This window comes from Abramis brama (assembly GCF_963993115.1).
Source record: "Abramis brama genome assembly, chromosome: 18".
Classification (NCBI taxonomy): Eukaryota; Metazoa; Chordata; class Actinopteri; order Cypriniformes; family Leuciscidae; genus Abramis; species Abramis brama.
In genome coordinates, this window is record NC_139980.1 from 12975458 (window position 1) to 12991571 (window position 16114).

General features: G+C 38.4%; 1 protein-coding gene across 6 annotated transcripts in view; it reads left to right on the forward strand.

Moving 5' to 3' along the window:
- The window catches only part of cdc42bpb (CDC42 binding protein kinase beta (DMPK-like)), a 69277-nt gene that overhangs the window by 29091 nt on the left and 24072 nt on the right, over positions 1-16114 (forward strand). For all 6 annotated transcript variants that reach the window (XM_084091917.1, XM_084091918.1, XM_084091920.1 and 3 more), the window contains exons 3-12: positions 2276-2359; positions 4753-4848; positions 5889-6037; positions 9451-9544; positions 11613-11813; positions 12191-12439; positions 12532-12766; positions 13535-13654; positions 13915-14048; positions 15445-15687. In XM_084091917.1, coding sequence (XP_083948043.1) covers positions 2276-2359; positions 4753-4848; positions 5889-6037; positions 9451-9544; positions 11613-11813; positions 12191-12439; positions 12532-12766; positions 13535-13654; positions 13915-14048; positions 15445-15687 — 1605 coding nt within the window. The remainder of the gene's footprint in view (positions 1-2275; positions 2360-4752; positions 4849-5888; positions 6038-9450; positions 9545-11612; positions 11814-12190; positions 12440-12531; positions 12767-13534; positions 13655-13914; positions 14049-15444; positions 15688-16114) is intronic.

Sequence of the window (16114 nt, forward strand, 5' to 3'; positions counted from 1 at the left end):
TGATCCAACTGTACCAGTATCACAGATTTATAATGTTGAGCCCTGCATCACACTCTTAAGTTGTGCAATTTTACATTGCATATTCAGAATGAAGCAACCCCTTCCATATCCTCGGGTTTGCACGGTTGCTTAGCACCCGTCTTACTGTATAGATCTTTACATCAGAATTACTGTTTACACTCTGACCTCTGACCTTCTGGCTTTACGTACATGATCTCTTATTTGGACTTGAGTGTGTTGGTGACAATCGCATCGCAGCGTCCACTTTAGTCACCCGCTTTCTCTCCTTCATGCACCTCCCTTGCATTTTCAATCAGGTCAAGCTGCCTTTGTGGAAGTGTGTGTCTAAAAAAGGAGAGAGGGAAAGAGGACAGGAGACACTGTGGGAGTAGGAATTGGGGGTTTCTGAGCACTCAGGGTTCAGTTTGTTTTTGTAATGAGGGCAGTTATCTTCTGCGGTTAGGAGCCTTACAGATAAGAAGCATGTGTGTGATTTAAGACTGTTTGAGTTTGTTACATGCACAAACACACTCTAGAGAACATCAAAGGGCCGAAAAAAGCGGAAAAACAGCAGCAGGGCTCCTAATTTGCCCTTACTATGCAAAGTTACAGTTTGTACTGTGTTCTTTGCTGAAGCAGCACATTGTGCTATGGGCAAGTATGCGAGTCCACGTGAGGGGGACACTGTTCCTCCACTGAGGGTAAACACATCATGTGATGTGTCCCGAGCAGCGAGGCAAAGTACAGGGAAATTCATGACTCCACTTAACATTAGCCTACTGGACGGTCACAAATAGCTAGTGGACAGAAGATATCAGAATAACAAAGGTCACGCATACATAAGTCATGGAGCAAACACTTGGATCTCACAGAGAGATTTATAATATAGTTTTATGAATGGCTCCTGTCCGGCTTAAAGGCGTATATTTCACAAAAATAAAAAAAACTTGCTTATCCTCAAGTTGTTCCAAACTCATATAACTTCATTTCTTCAAAAGATGTTTTGAGAAATGTTCGCAGCTCTTATCTATTTAGTGGGTCTCTAAAGGGAAAAAAAAGAAAAGGTGGTCCATATGTAGGGTGACCAGATTTCTCATGGTGTAATACTGGACGGGATGGACATCTTCACGTCTGACTTGATCTCCTCCGCGTTCTCTAATATCCTGCCTTCACTAACTGCAAGTTAATCGATAACACATTGTGATTGGATGATAATTTTTTTCTCCAAAATATGCTATGACGAGATTGGCTACCTTTAATTAGGATATTCTTGCGTGACAGAACACTGTTACTTGCTTTTATGATCACTTGCCAAATAGAGTTTAGAAATAAAGAAATACAGGACAAAATATGATTTTTTTATTAATGAGTCGGGACACTAAAGATAGAGCTGAAATACGGGACTGTCCCGGGAAAAACGGGACGTCTGGTCACCCTATCCTTATGACTTGTGTGCTATATACACTACTGGTCGAAAGTTTGGGACAGTAAGATTTAATTTTTAAATAAATTAACACTTTTATTTAGCAAGAATGCATTAAATTGATCGAAATAGGATAAAAAATTGTCTCTTGTCTTCCAAGTAAGAAATTAAATAATAAGGCTTATAAAAAAAAAAAAAAACATTTTTGGATGAAGTGTCCCTTTAAATCATGACACTAACATACATTGCTAACTAATTTTACAGGCCGAAGCAGTTCATAATGTATAATGAAAATCTGTTTTTAAAACTTGTGATTCTTGGTAACAAGTTAGTTGTTTACTAATGTCAGTCACCAATTTGACAGTCCCTCACTGCGTTATCACTGCATTCATACATCTCTTCCCTGCCTGGTGTGTCTTCCTGCCGGCAGGGTGTTTGCTCTCCCCACCCCACATGAATAACCTCCAACTGGACACTCCTCCAAACTGTCCCTTTCCTAATATTGAGTCACTTTCCTTAAAGGGAAGACCCCACACTCTTTTGTTACTTTTGGTGCACTGCAGACTTGTGGCCTAAATTAGCCAGTTCTTGTGTGCCGTCTCTCTTTTTAGGCAAAAAGTCAGCTGTCTCGAGTCTCCGTTTTTCCTTTTTTCTGATTTCAGAGGCATCAGAGATCAAAAGCATCTCATTCAGAGATTCTTTCCCTGTGGGCTTTCAGTCTAAGTGGGCCACGAGTGCATACGATGAATAAATGAGGGAAATAAAAATGGTCAAATTCCCCACAGCCTCTGAATCATGCTGAGTTTTAATTTGTTTGTATGCATTGGCTAACTCCTCATCTCAACTGTCTAGGTTGCTGTGGTGAAGATGAAACACACCGAGCGTGTTTACGCCATGAAGATCCTCAACAAGTGGGAGATGCTGAAGAGGGCCGAGGTAAAGAGATTTCTGCTCATGGGTCTTTTTCGTTTGTTAGATCTTTCAGGGCATCGACTAAAATGGTTGCAAATGTCAAAAACAAATGACTCTTATTAACACGTTCTTTTTTTCACATCAGTCAAAATAATTAACAAAGCTCAAACCTGCAAAGGAGTTAGCACTCAACCAGACTCACTCATTCAGTGAATCATTCAGATCTGTTATTGTGTCCTTCACTGAACCACTGTTTGTTTTTGGTTATGTCCATTTTGAAATGAACCATGTACTTTAGGTTCGTCAGACTTAATATTAGTATTATTATTGACTGATTATGTATCTAACAATGTGCATTTAACTAAATTACACTAAACTTTTTGTCCCCCCAAAAAAATACAATCCATCTGAGGCTGGGTGATATGGACAAATTTTATCGTAATTATTTGTTTATATCAGTGATATAAATGTCAAATCTTTTTCTTTTTAAGTTTAAAGGCCGATTTTTGCTCTTAAGTGAAAGTTGTAGAAACCAGACTGTTAATTGTGGTTTTAAACTACTCGTTTTGGAATTTTTTACACTTCTCCTGTCATTTTTCCTTAGCAAAATAAATATCTTAATAGAAAAAGCCAAACTTTTATATGGTAAAATTTCAATATTCTGACTGCTTGAGTTTTATTAAAAATAATTAATCAATGGTCTTCAATAGTAGCATCAATTCAGATCATAACCACAGTTAAAACCATGCATATAGCACCTCACTAACATGGGAAAAATGTAACTATAATGGTTTCTAAGAAAAACAGTAGCCTAAATACATTTCGTATAAATGCACAAGCGCTATATCTTAATCACACAAATACTGTTATTATATTCCATTAGTCCTTAAATGCATTTAATACATATCTACATTAAAAATATAATACAATTCGATATGAATATCCCACATTTCTGCCACTATACCATGGTCCAGTTAGTGTGACTACAGTAAATCCATGGTAAATGGACAGACAGCAGCAGGATTATTAGGCTGCTGTCACTTTAAGAGCTTAAGCACGTATCCAATGTAATGTTACAAAACATGCGTTTTCTTTCTCAACTACGTTACTAAACCGACTGTATTTACCTGAATACTCTGCAAGACGGCATTTTGACATAATTTTGTATGCATTTGACCGTTTAAGCGCATTAAGCCACAAAAAAGAAGTCAATTTGATACCCGAGAGCTGTTTGAGAGGCGGCTGTATGTGAGCGCCACACATAGTTCATTGGTGTGCATGCTTTTGGTGTGAGCGCGAAACCTGTGGGAATAATTCAATCGGAGCGAATGAGACAAGTGAGGGTGTATCAATTCCTGTGGAATGAATTGAAACCGTTTGCACCGTGAAATGATGGTAGGCGGGTGTGTGTGTCAGTTCGCTGTCGGAGAGAAGATAGAGTGAATGCACAGCTGGCATCGGTGTATCTATACTGCAGAAAAGGAGTATTGGAACCGTTTCAGATATTTTAGTATCGATTCAAATCGAAATATTGATATGTTTTGCAACACTATCTTCTAGTCAGTATCAAGCTTCTTCCTAATGGCTTATTGACTTCAATCAAACCTCTCTAGTGAAGTGTATAGAAGTGCAAGGTCATTTTCCTTTCTACTCCTGCTCTTTCTTGCCCCAGTTTCAGCCCGATCAGTCCTGACAGTGCCCACGGGCCTCCCAGAGGCATGTCAGGAGAACTCTGGTCTCTTTGGCTTGTCAGTAATCCTCTTTGAGCTTCACTGGGTTCTCTTTATTCCTCCTCACATGTCCAGAGTCCCAGTTCAAACAGATAGCACATCTAAGACTAACATCTGAAATGGGAAAGCCATGTACATCATCACTGCACTGGATGTAGTTTAATTCATTGAATGAGTTACCCAATCTTTCTGTACCCCTAAAAACTAGAGCTGCACAATTAATAAAATAAATGAGGGACATATTGAAATACACACACTCTTTTCAGTATTAAACCATAAAAGAGGCCTGAAGGTTTTACTACAATTCCTAAAAATAACTCATGGTAACACAAATATATTATTATTTTTTATTTATAATAAAATTCAAATATTCTATATAATAATAATAATAATAATAATAATAATAATGATAATGATAATGATAATGATGATGATGATAATAATGATGTTAATATCTCATTAGATATTATTAACAAAATGTATTATTATTAATAAAGAATTTAATAAAGTTCTAATCTTCGTAGTGGTAGTGAAAGGTCGACCAAAATCTACTTACAAGTTCAGGTGCATTATGAAAGGAAATGGGCTGCTGTGCCAATTTGATTTTATAAGGTTTTCAAAGTTTTTTTTTATATATATTTTTTTTTTAATATTTTGATTTAACAAGTCTCTTTGCAACTTATGTAGACGGCGTGTTTCCGAGAAGAGAGGAACGTCCTGGTGAATGGAGACTGCCAGTGGATCACCACCCTGCATTACGCTTTCCAGGATGACAACTACCTGGTGTGCATCTCTGTCCCTACATGCACTTATTCTCATAGCACGTAACTGAACTTTAGCCATCATTTATCACATTTTAAAACTTCAACTGTCATATTTTAAAACCTTAACAGTAGTTTTACTATTAATTGTATGCTTTTATAATATTTCTTAATATTTTAAATTAAATTAATTATTTTTAATTTTAGTTTGTGACATTTTGTCATATTTAATAGTTAAAAAAATTAAATAAATAAATGTTCAAAAAAAATAAAAAATAATTATATATATATATATATATATATATATATATATATATATATATATATATATATATATATATATATTACATTACAACTTGGCTTTCATTTGATTTGATTTCAGTATAGTCATTTTAATATTCAAAACTTAAACGAAAATGCGAAATTTTGCCTTGACAACTAACTGTAATAAAATAAGCTTAAGTTCATAATGTATTATTATCTTAATTTATTTTTAAAATTAATAAAAAACTTTTTTTTTAAGCAGTGAAGATTGTGAAGCAGTGAAGATTTTAGTTTTATGTAAAAATAATAACACCTCTAATGCATAAATAATGTCCATTCTGGGTGTAATTAAAAGATAAGCTATCCAGAGAAAACCTGTAAGCATGTAGGCTATGAAATTAAGTCTTTTTATTAATAGAATTATTTAATTACTTTAACTACATTCATAAATAAAATGGCTTATATAATGTAATTAATATATAATTTTGTGATATTTAAATAATTGTCAAGGAAATTATGGAAAATAATTGACCACGATTAAAATGTCAAGTTTATCAGAGTGACTGATGATTATTTGTAACTCAACCTCTGATGCAATCCTCAGTTCAGCAAAAGTGCAATCCTCAAACACACTGATCCAGAGTTCTGCATGTTACGACTTGTGCTTGTGTGATAAATATATGCTACTAATAATGCTACTCATTGATGTCTTTCGGTTGATATTATGAAGTGCTGAGTCAGTGTTTGTGTAATTAAATGGTGTTGTGTGATAAGAGATGATAATGTCTCCTCCTACAGTACTTGGTGATGGATTATTATGTGGGCGGGGACCTGCTGACTTTGCTTAGTAAATTTGAAGACCGACTCCCAGAGGACATGTCCAAGTTCTACGTGGCGGAGATGGTGCTCGCCATCCACTCCATCCATCAGCAACGCTATGTACACAGGTGACATGACTGTGTGTTTGTGTGTGTAAAGAGGGAATTAAAGAACAAATGAGAATTAGACCCAGACTGGATTCTTACTTGGATTTTACCAGTAAGACTTAGTCAACCAGTTTACCACAAAGACCTAGGCATTGCTAGTATAGTGTTCTGCTGTTTTAGCTATGATAAAACAATACCTGGACATTTGTGCTGGTCTTTTCAGCATGGTTTTGATTTGTTCTAAAAATTATATTTACCAGCCCCTAAAAGTTGTGTAAAAAGCAAACTGTGGTTGGTCACAAATATCTGATTGCCTCTTCCTGTCTAAGTGGGCTGTCTAAGACTAGATCCAGACAAAACAACATTTCAATCAAGATCTGCACTTATGTTTGAACATGTACTCACAATCAAGACAGAGTCTGGGCACTGTCTTTGTTTGAGTGATGGGCACACTGGAGATCAACAGCACCCCACCCACATGTCCACTCCCAGATGAAACATTTAATGAAATGACCGCAGTAGACTGTGGTGTTCTGGGCTGCAGATCTGTTCAGGTTCAGGGGCCTCTTCCTGGCTGCTTGTCCTGGGCTGCCATCCGGTCCAGCTGAGCCCCCTCTTCCTTCCTCCTATGGAAGCTTATGAGGGCTTTTCCTCTGAAACAGTAGCAACGTTAAAGGGGTAGTTTACTCACCCTCATGTGATTTACAATCCCATATGACTGACCCACAAAAGTGACAGTAGCAACCATTATTATTATTATTATTAGTACTATTATTATTATTATTATTATTATTTGTAGTCATATAAATATATTTTATCATCATATTGATGTGTAATCACAATTTCTGACCAGCCCAACAAACAAGCACAGCAAGCCTAGAGGTTTATTTTAACATTTATTATCACATTTTAAATTGGAATTGCATTTTTATCAGAAAAATCTTAATTAGGTTTTCCCCCCAAATCATGCGGCCCTAGCAGAATGTTCACTCTGCTCTTTTCCCTACAATTGATATGAATGGGGAGTACTGCTGTCAACCAATATTTTTAGTAAATAACTAAGACACAAAACTATCATATTGCTTCAGAAGACTGAATTATGGATTATAGTGGAAGTCATCCAAACTACTTCTATGGTGTGTTTTTTTTGTTTTTGGGGTTTAACAGCTCCATTCCATTTTCATTGTATGGAAAAGAACAGCATGAACATTCTTCAAAACATCTCCTTTTGTGTTTCACGAAAGAAAGTCATACAGGTTTGTAATGACATGAGTAAATTATGACTTTATTTGATTTTATTTATATTGATGGATCAGCTATGCTTTTAAGTCACAGCAGCCTTTTAAACTCATCCCATTATTCTCACCGATAGTGACCACCCTGCCAGGCCAAAGCGACTGACGAAATGAAAATAAAAGTGCTTGTATACACGTGTCTCCACGGTACAACCCTTCTTGCTTATACTGACACCCAGTGAGGTTGTGAATGGTGCGGTTTGTGTGTGCGTGATGAGTTTTGACACCATGTTTACTCTGTACCCGCTGTGCTCGCCATGGTGCCAGGGCTGTGAATCAGAGGGCACTGTGTGTGTGGCCCAGTCGTCGATAGACAGGGACTGAGTGTGTGTGAAAGGGGGATGTTGAACAAAGGCAGGCTGTTTACATGGAGAGCAGGGCATGGCTGGGCATGGAGAAACAGCCACCCTGGAGAGCTGCTGTCAGGGTGGGTTGCCCACTGGTGTAATAACACCTCACAGTGCAGGGCTGCGTCAGCTGTGTGATGAACGGCACAGAATGCCATGTTTTTTTTCTCCTCTGTGGTTCTCAACTGGTGGGTTGTGACAGGTCTGTTCTGAATTCTGAATGCAAATAATATGCAACCTACCATATATAACCTCTTTTGTTGTAGACATGAATGTGCATCCAATCAAGCTCCATGTTATTTTCAGCAGAACTGAAAAAAAACAACCCTCAAATAAAAATAACTATTATTTATAATAAAACTTTATTTAAGCTTTCAGTGTAATAATTACACCAATGCCATCATATCCGATTATACTTTTGAATTATTGAAGCAATAGCATTATTAACGCTTTTACTGTTGCTATTCCAGAACATTGAGAATAGGCTATTAAGCCTAAGTCCTGCATTGATTTGGTCTTCCACGTATTTTGTAGCTTATAGAAACAAACAAATTTAAAGCTTATAAGCACTGACACCACAAGGCGTTTGACAGCACATTTTGTGAATCAGAGGCTGTTCTTTGAACTAAGTCCTTCAAACCTGGCGTCCTCCATTACCTAGCGTATGCTGAGTTCTGTCATTTTAACAGAGGGCTAGAAATTTGTATTTTGTAAAATTTTGGACTGTCTCACCAATCAAAAACATATGGTTTAGAGCACTGATCACGAGCGCTGAGCATCAGCCAAAGCGCAAATGCAGATTTGAATTTTGCAGTTGATCACACGTTGATTGCCCTTCAGAAGCTACAGAAGATACTTGCATGTTTCCCAGAAGACAAAATAAGTACAATTGACCCTGAATTTCAAATTAAAAAAATTTAAACTCCCGATTCTAAATGCATTGTTTCCGTTTGGAACATCAGTGAATGTTTTCACCTTTTGTAATAGTTGCGTATAAGTCCCTCAGTTGTCCTCAGTGTGAAAAGATAAACTAGTGCTCAGGACAAATAAGGGACTCATGAACAACATCACAAAAAAACCAGCCGTGGATCATCCAGGTAACGACACACAGTATTAAGAATCAAGTGTAGGCTATGTAAACATCTCATTTATTAGTTTTTGTTAATGTCAGTTAAAATACAATTGTTCATTGTTCATTCATATCAGTTTACAGTACATTTACTAATGTTAACAGAACTTTAATTTATTTTAAGTGTATTACAAAATAATTATCATTAAATAATTAAAAGAAATAAATGCTGTAGCCATAGAAGATGATCATTGTTAGTTTAACCAATAGTTTATGTAGTTAACCCATGTTAACAAATGAGACTATGAATGAACCATTATTTTGGAGCGGATTCATCTGCCAATCTAGACAAATAAGGCAAATATCGACCTGGACAGGTTGCGTGATATCCTCTCATCCTCAAAAAACAAATCTGTGGTTAATGGTTTAAAAGAAAAATTATGCAACCCAGACTTTATTAAATACAAGTTAAGATGCAATGAGGATGAACACAGTTTGTGCTGACCCCACTGTGTTTGTGTAACTACTGAGAGCATGAAACCACTGAAATTCAAGAGACATTTTAGAAACCAAAATTGTAGTTATATTAATTATAATAAATAATTATAATTACCGATCTTTAATGACATTTTTGTGAGCTAAAAATTTTGGTGTCAAACTGGTTGAGAACCGCTGCTTTTAAAGCTTTTCTTGAATTATGTGTTGTGTTTTCTGTTCACACAGGGACATAAAACCAGATAACGTGCTACTGGACATGAACGGTCACATCCGTCTCGCTGACTTCGGCTCCTGTCTGAAGATGATGCAAGATGGCACGGTCAGTATGTGATGAAAGTCCCATCTTTGAACTCCAGTGTCAGTCTAAAACCAGAGCCGGTTTGTCATCCTTGCAGGGTGGTCTCCATCTGTTTGGTGAAAGCACTGCCCCTACCCTCTCCTCTCTCTGCTTCTGACATTAATAGAGCTGCTTTTGGCCCTTCTGGCCTTGAAGGGGAGGGCTAATTAGAAAGGCCCGTCACTGCCCACCCTTCTGGCTCACAGACTGATGAGTCACCATAGTGCACTGATAACAAGACCAAGGCCAAAACTGCTTTTATCTATTGGGGTGTGTGTGTGTGTCCTTTGTGCCAGCAGCATGTGGAAGGGCAGAACAGGGCTTTAGTTTTTCAGCTGCACATGTGCTGTGTTCCACCAACTGAGCAGATCCCATCCCTGTATATTTGTGGTGGATGTTACTTTTTTATTTAGATATTGAGTAGAGATTGTAGGGCTGCACTACTAATCGAAATAAAACCCAAATCGTGATATTTAGTGCAATTATCAAATCACAAAGGCTGCAACTGACCTATCGGTAAGCCCCCCCCCCACACACACACACAACCCCCCTTAGTTACTGTTGCTATCTCGGACAAACAAACAGAGTTGCTAATTGTCTTACAATGACAGCTGTCAGAATGAAAACCTTGTCCCAAGATGTTTTTGATACATTTTGGACACAGAAGGACCACCTCTCGTCGAGGAGCATTCAAGTGGGACTTAAATATACCATGGAGGGATATATAAAATATTTTAAAATAAATATGGTAGAAATCATTTGGAAGCGAGGGGTTTACAGATCACAATGCAAGCGTGAGTAGCCTCATGTTACGGTCGTCACGATCGCAGATGGCTGTTTTTGAGCCATCGGGTGTTTTTGACCTACACTGTACATGACGTGAGAACAGTTAGCTATTTAGGTTTATACGCATGGACTCACTAACTTTAATCGTAACTTAATGAGTATGACAACCAGAAAATTAACGTTTTCGTCTTCATTGGGATTGGGGTCGAATCTTTAGGGAACCAGGTTACTGCGCCCACATCATTGATGATATAACACACTTTTTATATTATATCGCACTTTTGAAACACGCGCACAGTACGGTAATTCGATTCATGAATACCCATACCCATGCCCATCCCATTACAAGTACCCAGGCACATAATTTTACCATTTTTGTAGCATAAACACCATAAAACCAATGAGAGCTTTGGATCTTCCATTGTTTCTCTATAGCACTGAAACCTAAAGATTTAAAAATACTCATTATAAAATGATAATAATAATTATTAGTCATATTGGTATTGGTATATAATCACAACATGTTTACCCCAATTGTGCAGCCCTACAAATAAGCAGAGCAAACCAATTTAATATTTTCCCTAAATAGGGGATTGGGATCATTATATATTGCTTTAAGGCAATAGAATTCTCTCAATATCTTGCAGTGTTATCATCTGACTGTCTTTGTCTTCTCAGCAATTAAATCTTACAAAAATAACCGGAGGTCAAGACGTGTTTTGAGTGCTCACATGTTTTATGAGTGAGATTGAGCAAGACTTGGCATGGTGAATTTGATGTATCTAGATTGTTCTTTATAGTATTGTTATTGTGCAATTTTCAAAGTTAATGCGTCTATAACTCATTTGAGTACACTTCCAAGTCTCATTAGTTTCTTATGCTCACCAAGGCTGCGTTTATTTATTCAAAAATACTACAAAAGTAGTTATACTGTGAAATACTGTAAAAATAACTTTTCTATTTTAATATGTTAAAATGTAATATGCTGATTTGCTGCTCAGAAACATTGTCAGTGTTGAAAACAGTTATGCTTAAGATTTTTGTAGAAACCACGATACTCGTTCTTTTGAATTCATCAAAGAATCCTGATAAAATGTTTATTTGAAATAGAAATCTTCATTATTAACATTATCAATTTAATGCATCTTTTCACCAATCACCAATCTTTTGAACGGTAGTGTCCCCTGCTCTAGTCGCATTTAATTGCAAATGAAGACCTATCCAGTCTCGTTTGTGATTTTGCTTCCTGTCATCCCCTGTGCAGGTCCAGTCGTCAGTGGCTGTGGGCACACCAGACTACATCTCTCCAGAGATCCTGCAGGCCATGGAGGATGGCATGGGGAAATACGGGCCGGAGTGTGACTGGTGGTCTCTAGGCGTCTGTATGTATGAGATGCTCTATGGCGAGACGCCCTTCTACGCCGAATCCTTGGTGGAGACCTACGGGAAGATCATGAACCACGAGGTGAGATGCTTCATCATTGTGTATTTTTGGTATTTGTCCAGTTTACATGTTCACCACCACTGACCCATATACAGTCACACATTTGTGTCTTGGGGATTTCTCATGATAGAAAAAGCATGAAACACAGTTAAAAATGTATTTATAGCCAATAAAAAAAATAAAGCTCAAGGTAATTATCATGACGAATAACATCCTGCCTGTAACTCCGTTGGGACATGTGAAATGGCTCATAAAATCAGGACTGTGCTAATTTTATCGGGACATCTGGTCACCCCTGAACCACTACTCAAATGGTCTATGGTTTGGTTCCTTAACCAAAGTGGAAAATCTGGAAAAATTGGTGTCGAATGTAAACTGGTCTAATTTGCACTATTTAGGAGCGTTTCCAGTTCCCGTCCCACATCACGGATGTGTCCGAGGAGGCTAAAGACCTGATCCAGCGGTTGATCTGCAGTAGAGAGCGTCGGCTGGGTCAGCAAGGCATCGAGGAGTTCAAGAAGCACCCCTTCTTTTCCGGCATCGACTGGGAGAACATCCGCAACACTGAGGCACCGTACATCCCTGACGTCAGCTCTCCCTCAGACACCTCCAACTTTGATGTAGACGATGATGTCCTGAAAAACCCGGTTGGTTTAACTCTGAAAGGCTTTTATTGTTAAAAGAAAAGTGTTCGCTTGTTCGTATTTGACCTTTGACTACTTCCTTTTCCACCTTGCAGGACATTGCACCCCCAGTATCTCACACGGGTTTCACCGGGCAGCACTTACCCTTCGTGGGCTTCACCTACACCACAGAGAGCTGTTTCTCGGACCGTGGCAGTGTGAGGAGGGTTTCGCTGGTGGATGGAGGTGCCGGGGAGGATCTCCCTGATGGGGGTCTGCAGGTGGAGGCCTTTGAAAAGAGGATTCGCTGCCTGGAGCAGGAGAAACAGGAGCTCAACCGTAAACTGCAGGGTAATGAATAACCTGATATCTAAAGAAAACATTCACTTAAAAGGTTTGTTCACCCAAAAATGAAAATTCTGTTCTCAATTTCTCACCATCACATCATTCTAAACCCTAAATACACATCTTTAAAACACAAATGAAGATATTTTTACCTGAGAGATTTCTGTCCCTCCATTGAAAGTAAATGCCAACAAAACATTGATGGTTCAAAAAGTTAATATAGACATCGTAACAGTAATTTGAATTGAGTGGTTTCTCAAACGTGCTTGCTTGACGTGTGAGAACCACTGAGGTTTATCATGCAAGTACGTTTAAGCTTCCATTTACCATATTCGATTTGCTGTATGTATGTGCATTGATCAGTGTTTATATGTTAATAAAAGACAAAAATAAATCTGTTCATTTTATAAAGTGATTATTTCTCTTCAGAACACTTGGAATATACCGCTCAATTCTTTTACAATGTCTTAACGAACTTCTCAACGAGCGTCAGTGTTTTGGTGAATTGGACTTTCAGTGGAGCGACAGAAATCTCTCAGATTTCATCAAGTATCTTCATTTGTGTTTTGAAGATGATCGGAAGTCTTAAGTGTTTGGAAAATTATGATTATTATTATTTTTTTCATTTTTTTTTCATTTTTGGGTGAATTATGACCTTAAGCCCTTGTAAATAACATCTAGTAGTTTCAGCAGTTCTGTTTCATTTTTGTAAATGCATCAGTAAATTGTATTCTGAGTATATAATGATTGTTTATTCCACATGTGATTTCCTAGAATCCACTCAGGCTGTTCAGTCCCTCCATGGCTCTGGGCGTGGGGCCGGCACATTAGGTCGTGATAAAGAGATTAAAAAACTTAATGAGGAAATCGATCGGCTCAAAAAGAAACTGGCAGGTAATGGGTCTCTCAATCATTGTCAGTGGATATATGATATGATAAAGTCTAGTAAGTTAACTTATGAGTCATGTCAAAGCACTAAACGCACGCCTACGTTATAGATTAACTATGGTCACTCATAGAAAAGTGCTTCGGTAAGAATATTATTACGATTATGAGTCATTACTGTTTCCACTATCATAATTTGATTATTTGGCTGTTCATTTTGTGTCAGCTAATTAATCACATCCATCTAACTCTGACTTGTCCCGCCTCAGACTCTGATAGGCTGGAGCACCAACTTGAGGAGGCAGTGACTCTTCGACAGGACTTTGAAAGTTCCTCCTCCAAGTTAAAGGCCCTGGACAAGCAAGTCAAAGCCCTCAAGCTGGAGAAAGAGGATATCCATAAGGTATGATTGACTAGAGTTTAATTACCCGCCAAAATGTATGAGTGTAGGTATTACTGTGTGCAAGAACTACTTTCTTATTGTAAGAGAAATTATGCAAATAAATTCAGCCCCCTAAACATTAGATCAAGTTCCTTTCTAGATGGGAAGATGGTAATCAAAAAGAAATGTAACATTTCTGCTTCCTCTTTACGATTCTAGTTCCCTAAAGCTTTTCCATTTAACAGTTATTTTTGTACTTCGAGGAAGACATTTTTGGGAAAATAATGCAATATCATTGGCAAGTGATGAGATGCAGTGAATATTGTAAAAGGTGTTTTTTTAGTGATTTTTATTTATTTATTGTTAACTATATTTTGTCAAATTAACAACCAGCCAGTAAATACACTGATTAAAGTCTTACATGCCTTAAAGTCTGCATAAGATTAAAGAGATTCACTGTATCTATTTTTAAAATCCATATTTATTGATCTTATTTGTCCCACCCTAGTATATAATTTTTTCTTTTTTTATAATCTATTACACTCGGATGTACATCACAATACGAAAGAAAAGATCTGCCACTACTTCAGTTCCAGGATGACTAAGTAACTTTGTGTGTTTGATTTATGCTCGAGAATCGTTTTGACTACACTGGTCATTCTGTATAGTTTTGGTTCACAAAAATGTATTATTTTTAAGTTCAGAAGAACAGATTCTCAGTTCTCAACCCTGCTGTACAGTGATACTGAGGTGTTAAAATCCTATGAACACCTTCAGAATGAGTGTTTTCATATACTTTAAATTAAAAAAAATTTTTTTTACAAAACGGCCATAGAATGGTCCTCCTCTCTCCTGTCCTCGTGCTGAAGATAACATGTCCTTTTCAGCCTTATTCAATCAGGAAGTTCATAAACACTGGGCTCGTTCATCAAGATTAATGTCATCACCCCCTCACATAAGGCAGGTCAAAATTCCCTCGCTGTGCATCACATTTTTAGCTAATCGCATTTGTCGGGCCGTTCCACTTGACTGTTGACCCTGAGCCCCGATTGGCTATTACCTGCCGAAGCAAGGCTGCAAGGCTGTTGTATGAGATCCATACGAGTGTGTTTTCAGTCGAAATACTTCATGTAAAGTTTGTTCATTTCACTTGTGCCAGTTGATATCGTCCTTACGAGTGTGTGTCCCGTTCTCTTAGCTAGCGCATAACTCCCAATTCTCTTGATGATTTCTATTTCTCACTCAGCCTCTTTTTCAGTCCTTTCTCTCCAGGCGCGGCTGCTCTTTCTTTTTCTCTCCTTCCACTGCTCCTCTCTCACAGTTGTACCCGCGCATCTGTTTCCCTGCTGTCGTTTTACGTTTTAATATCTTCAACCTCAATCCCATTTGATCCATTTCTCTTGCTCTCCCTTTCCAGCAACTGGTGGAGTCTCTGGATCGCCTGAAGTCTCAGACCAAGGAGCTGAAGGACGCCCACCAGCAGAGGAAGCTGGCCATGCAGGAGTTCTCCGAGGTGAACGAGCGCATGGCCGAGCTGCGCTCGCAGAAGCAGCGTCTGTCGCGGCAGCTGCGGGACAAGGAGGAGGAGATGGAGGTGGTGATGCAGAAGATTGAGTCCATGCGCCAGGACATCCGCAAAACCGAGAAGGCCCGCAAGGAGGTGAGTAGCATGATTGAAAGGGGGTCATGCACCCTCTCTTGTAATGTTATGACTGTTTTGGGTGTGTTTTCAAAGTAAATAGAGATGAATTGCCAGGGGCTTTCAATCAGGAAATCGTATCCACGCTGCATGTGTCATCCTGGGATTCCGAACCGGTGCCGTCCGGCTCCCACCGGGTGTTTATTACCCATCGTCATCATGTTAACACCCCGGGGCTGACTGAGGGCACAGATGAAAACAAGGCCTTGGAATGCGCCACATTTTTGAAGTTCATCAGTCACGCTCCAGAGAGAGGCAGGCTCGGCAGCTCCAGATCTCCCTAGACGACACCAGGAATGTCTTCACACCCCTTCCCGCCCCCTCCTGTCCCTGCAGGCCAGCCTCACGGACCCCATGACCTCCTCTGGACCGCAGTGTCTAACTCGAG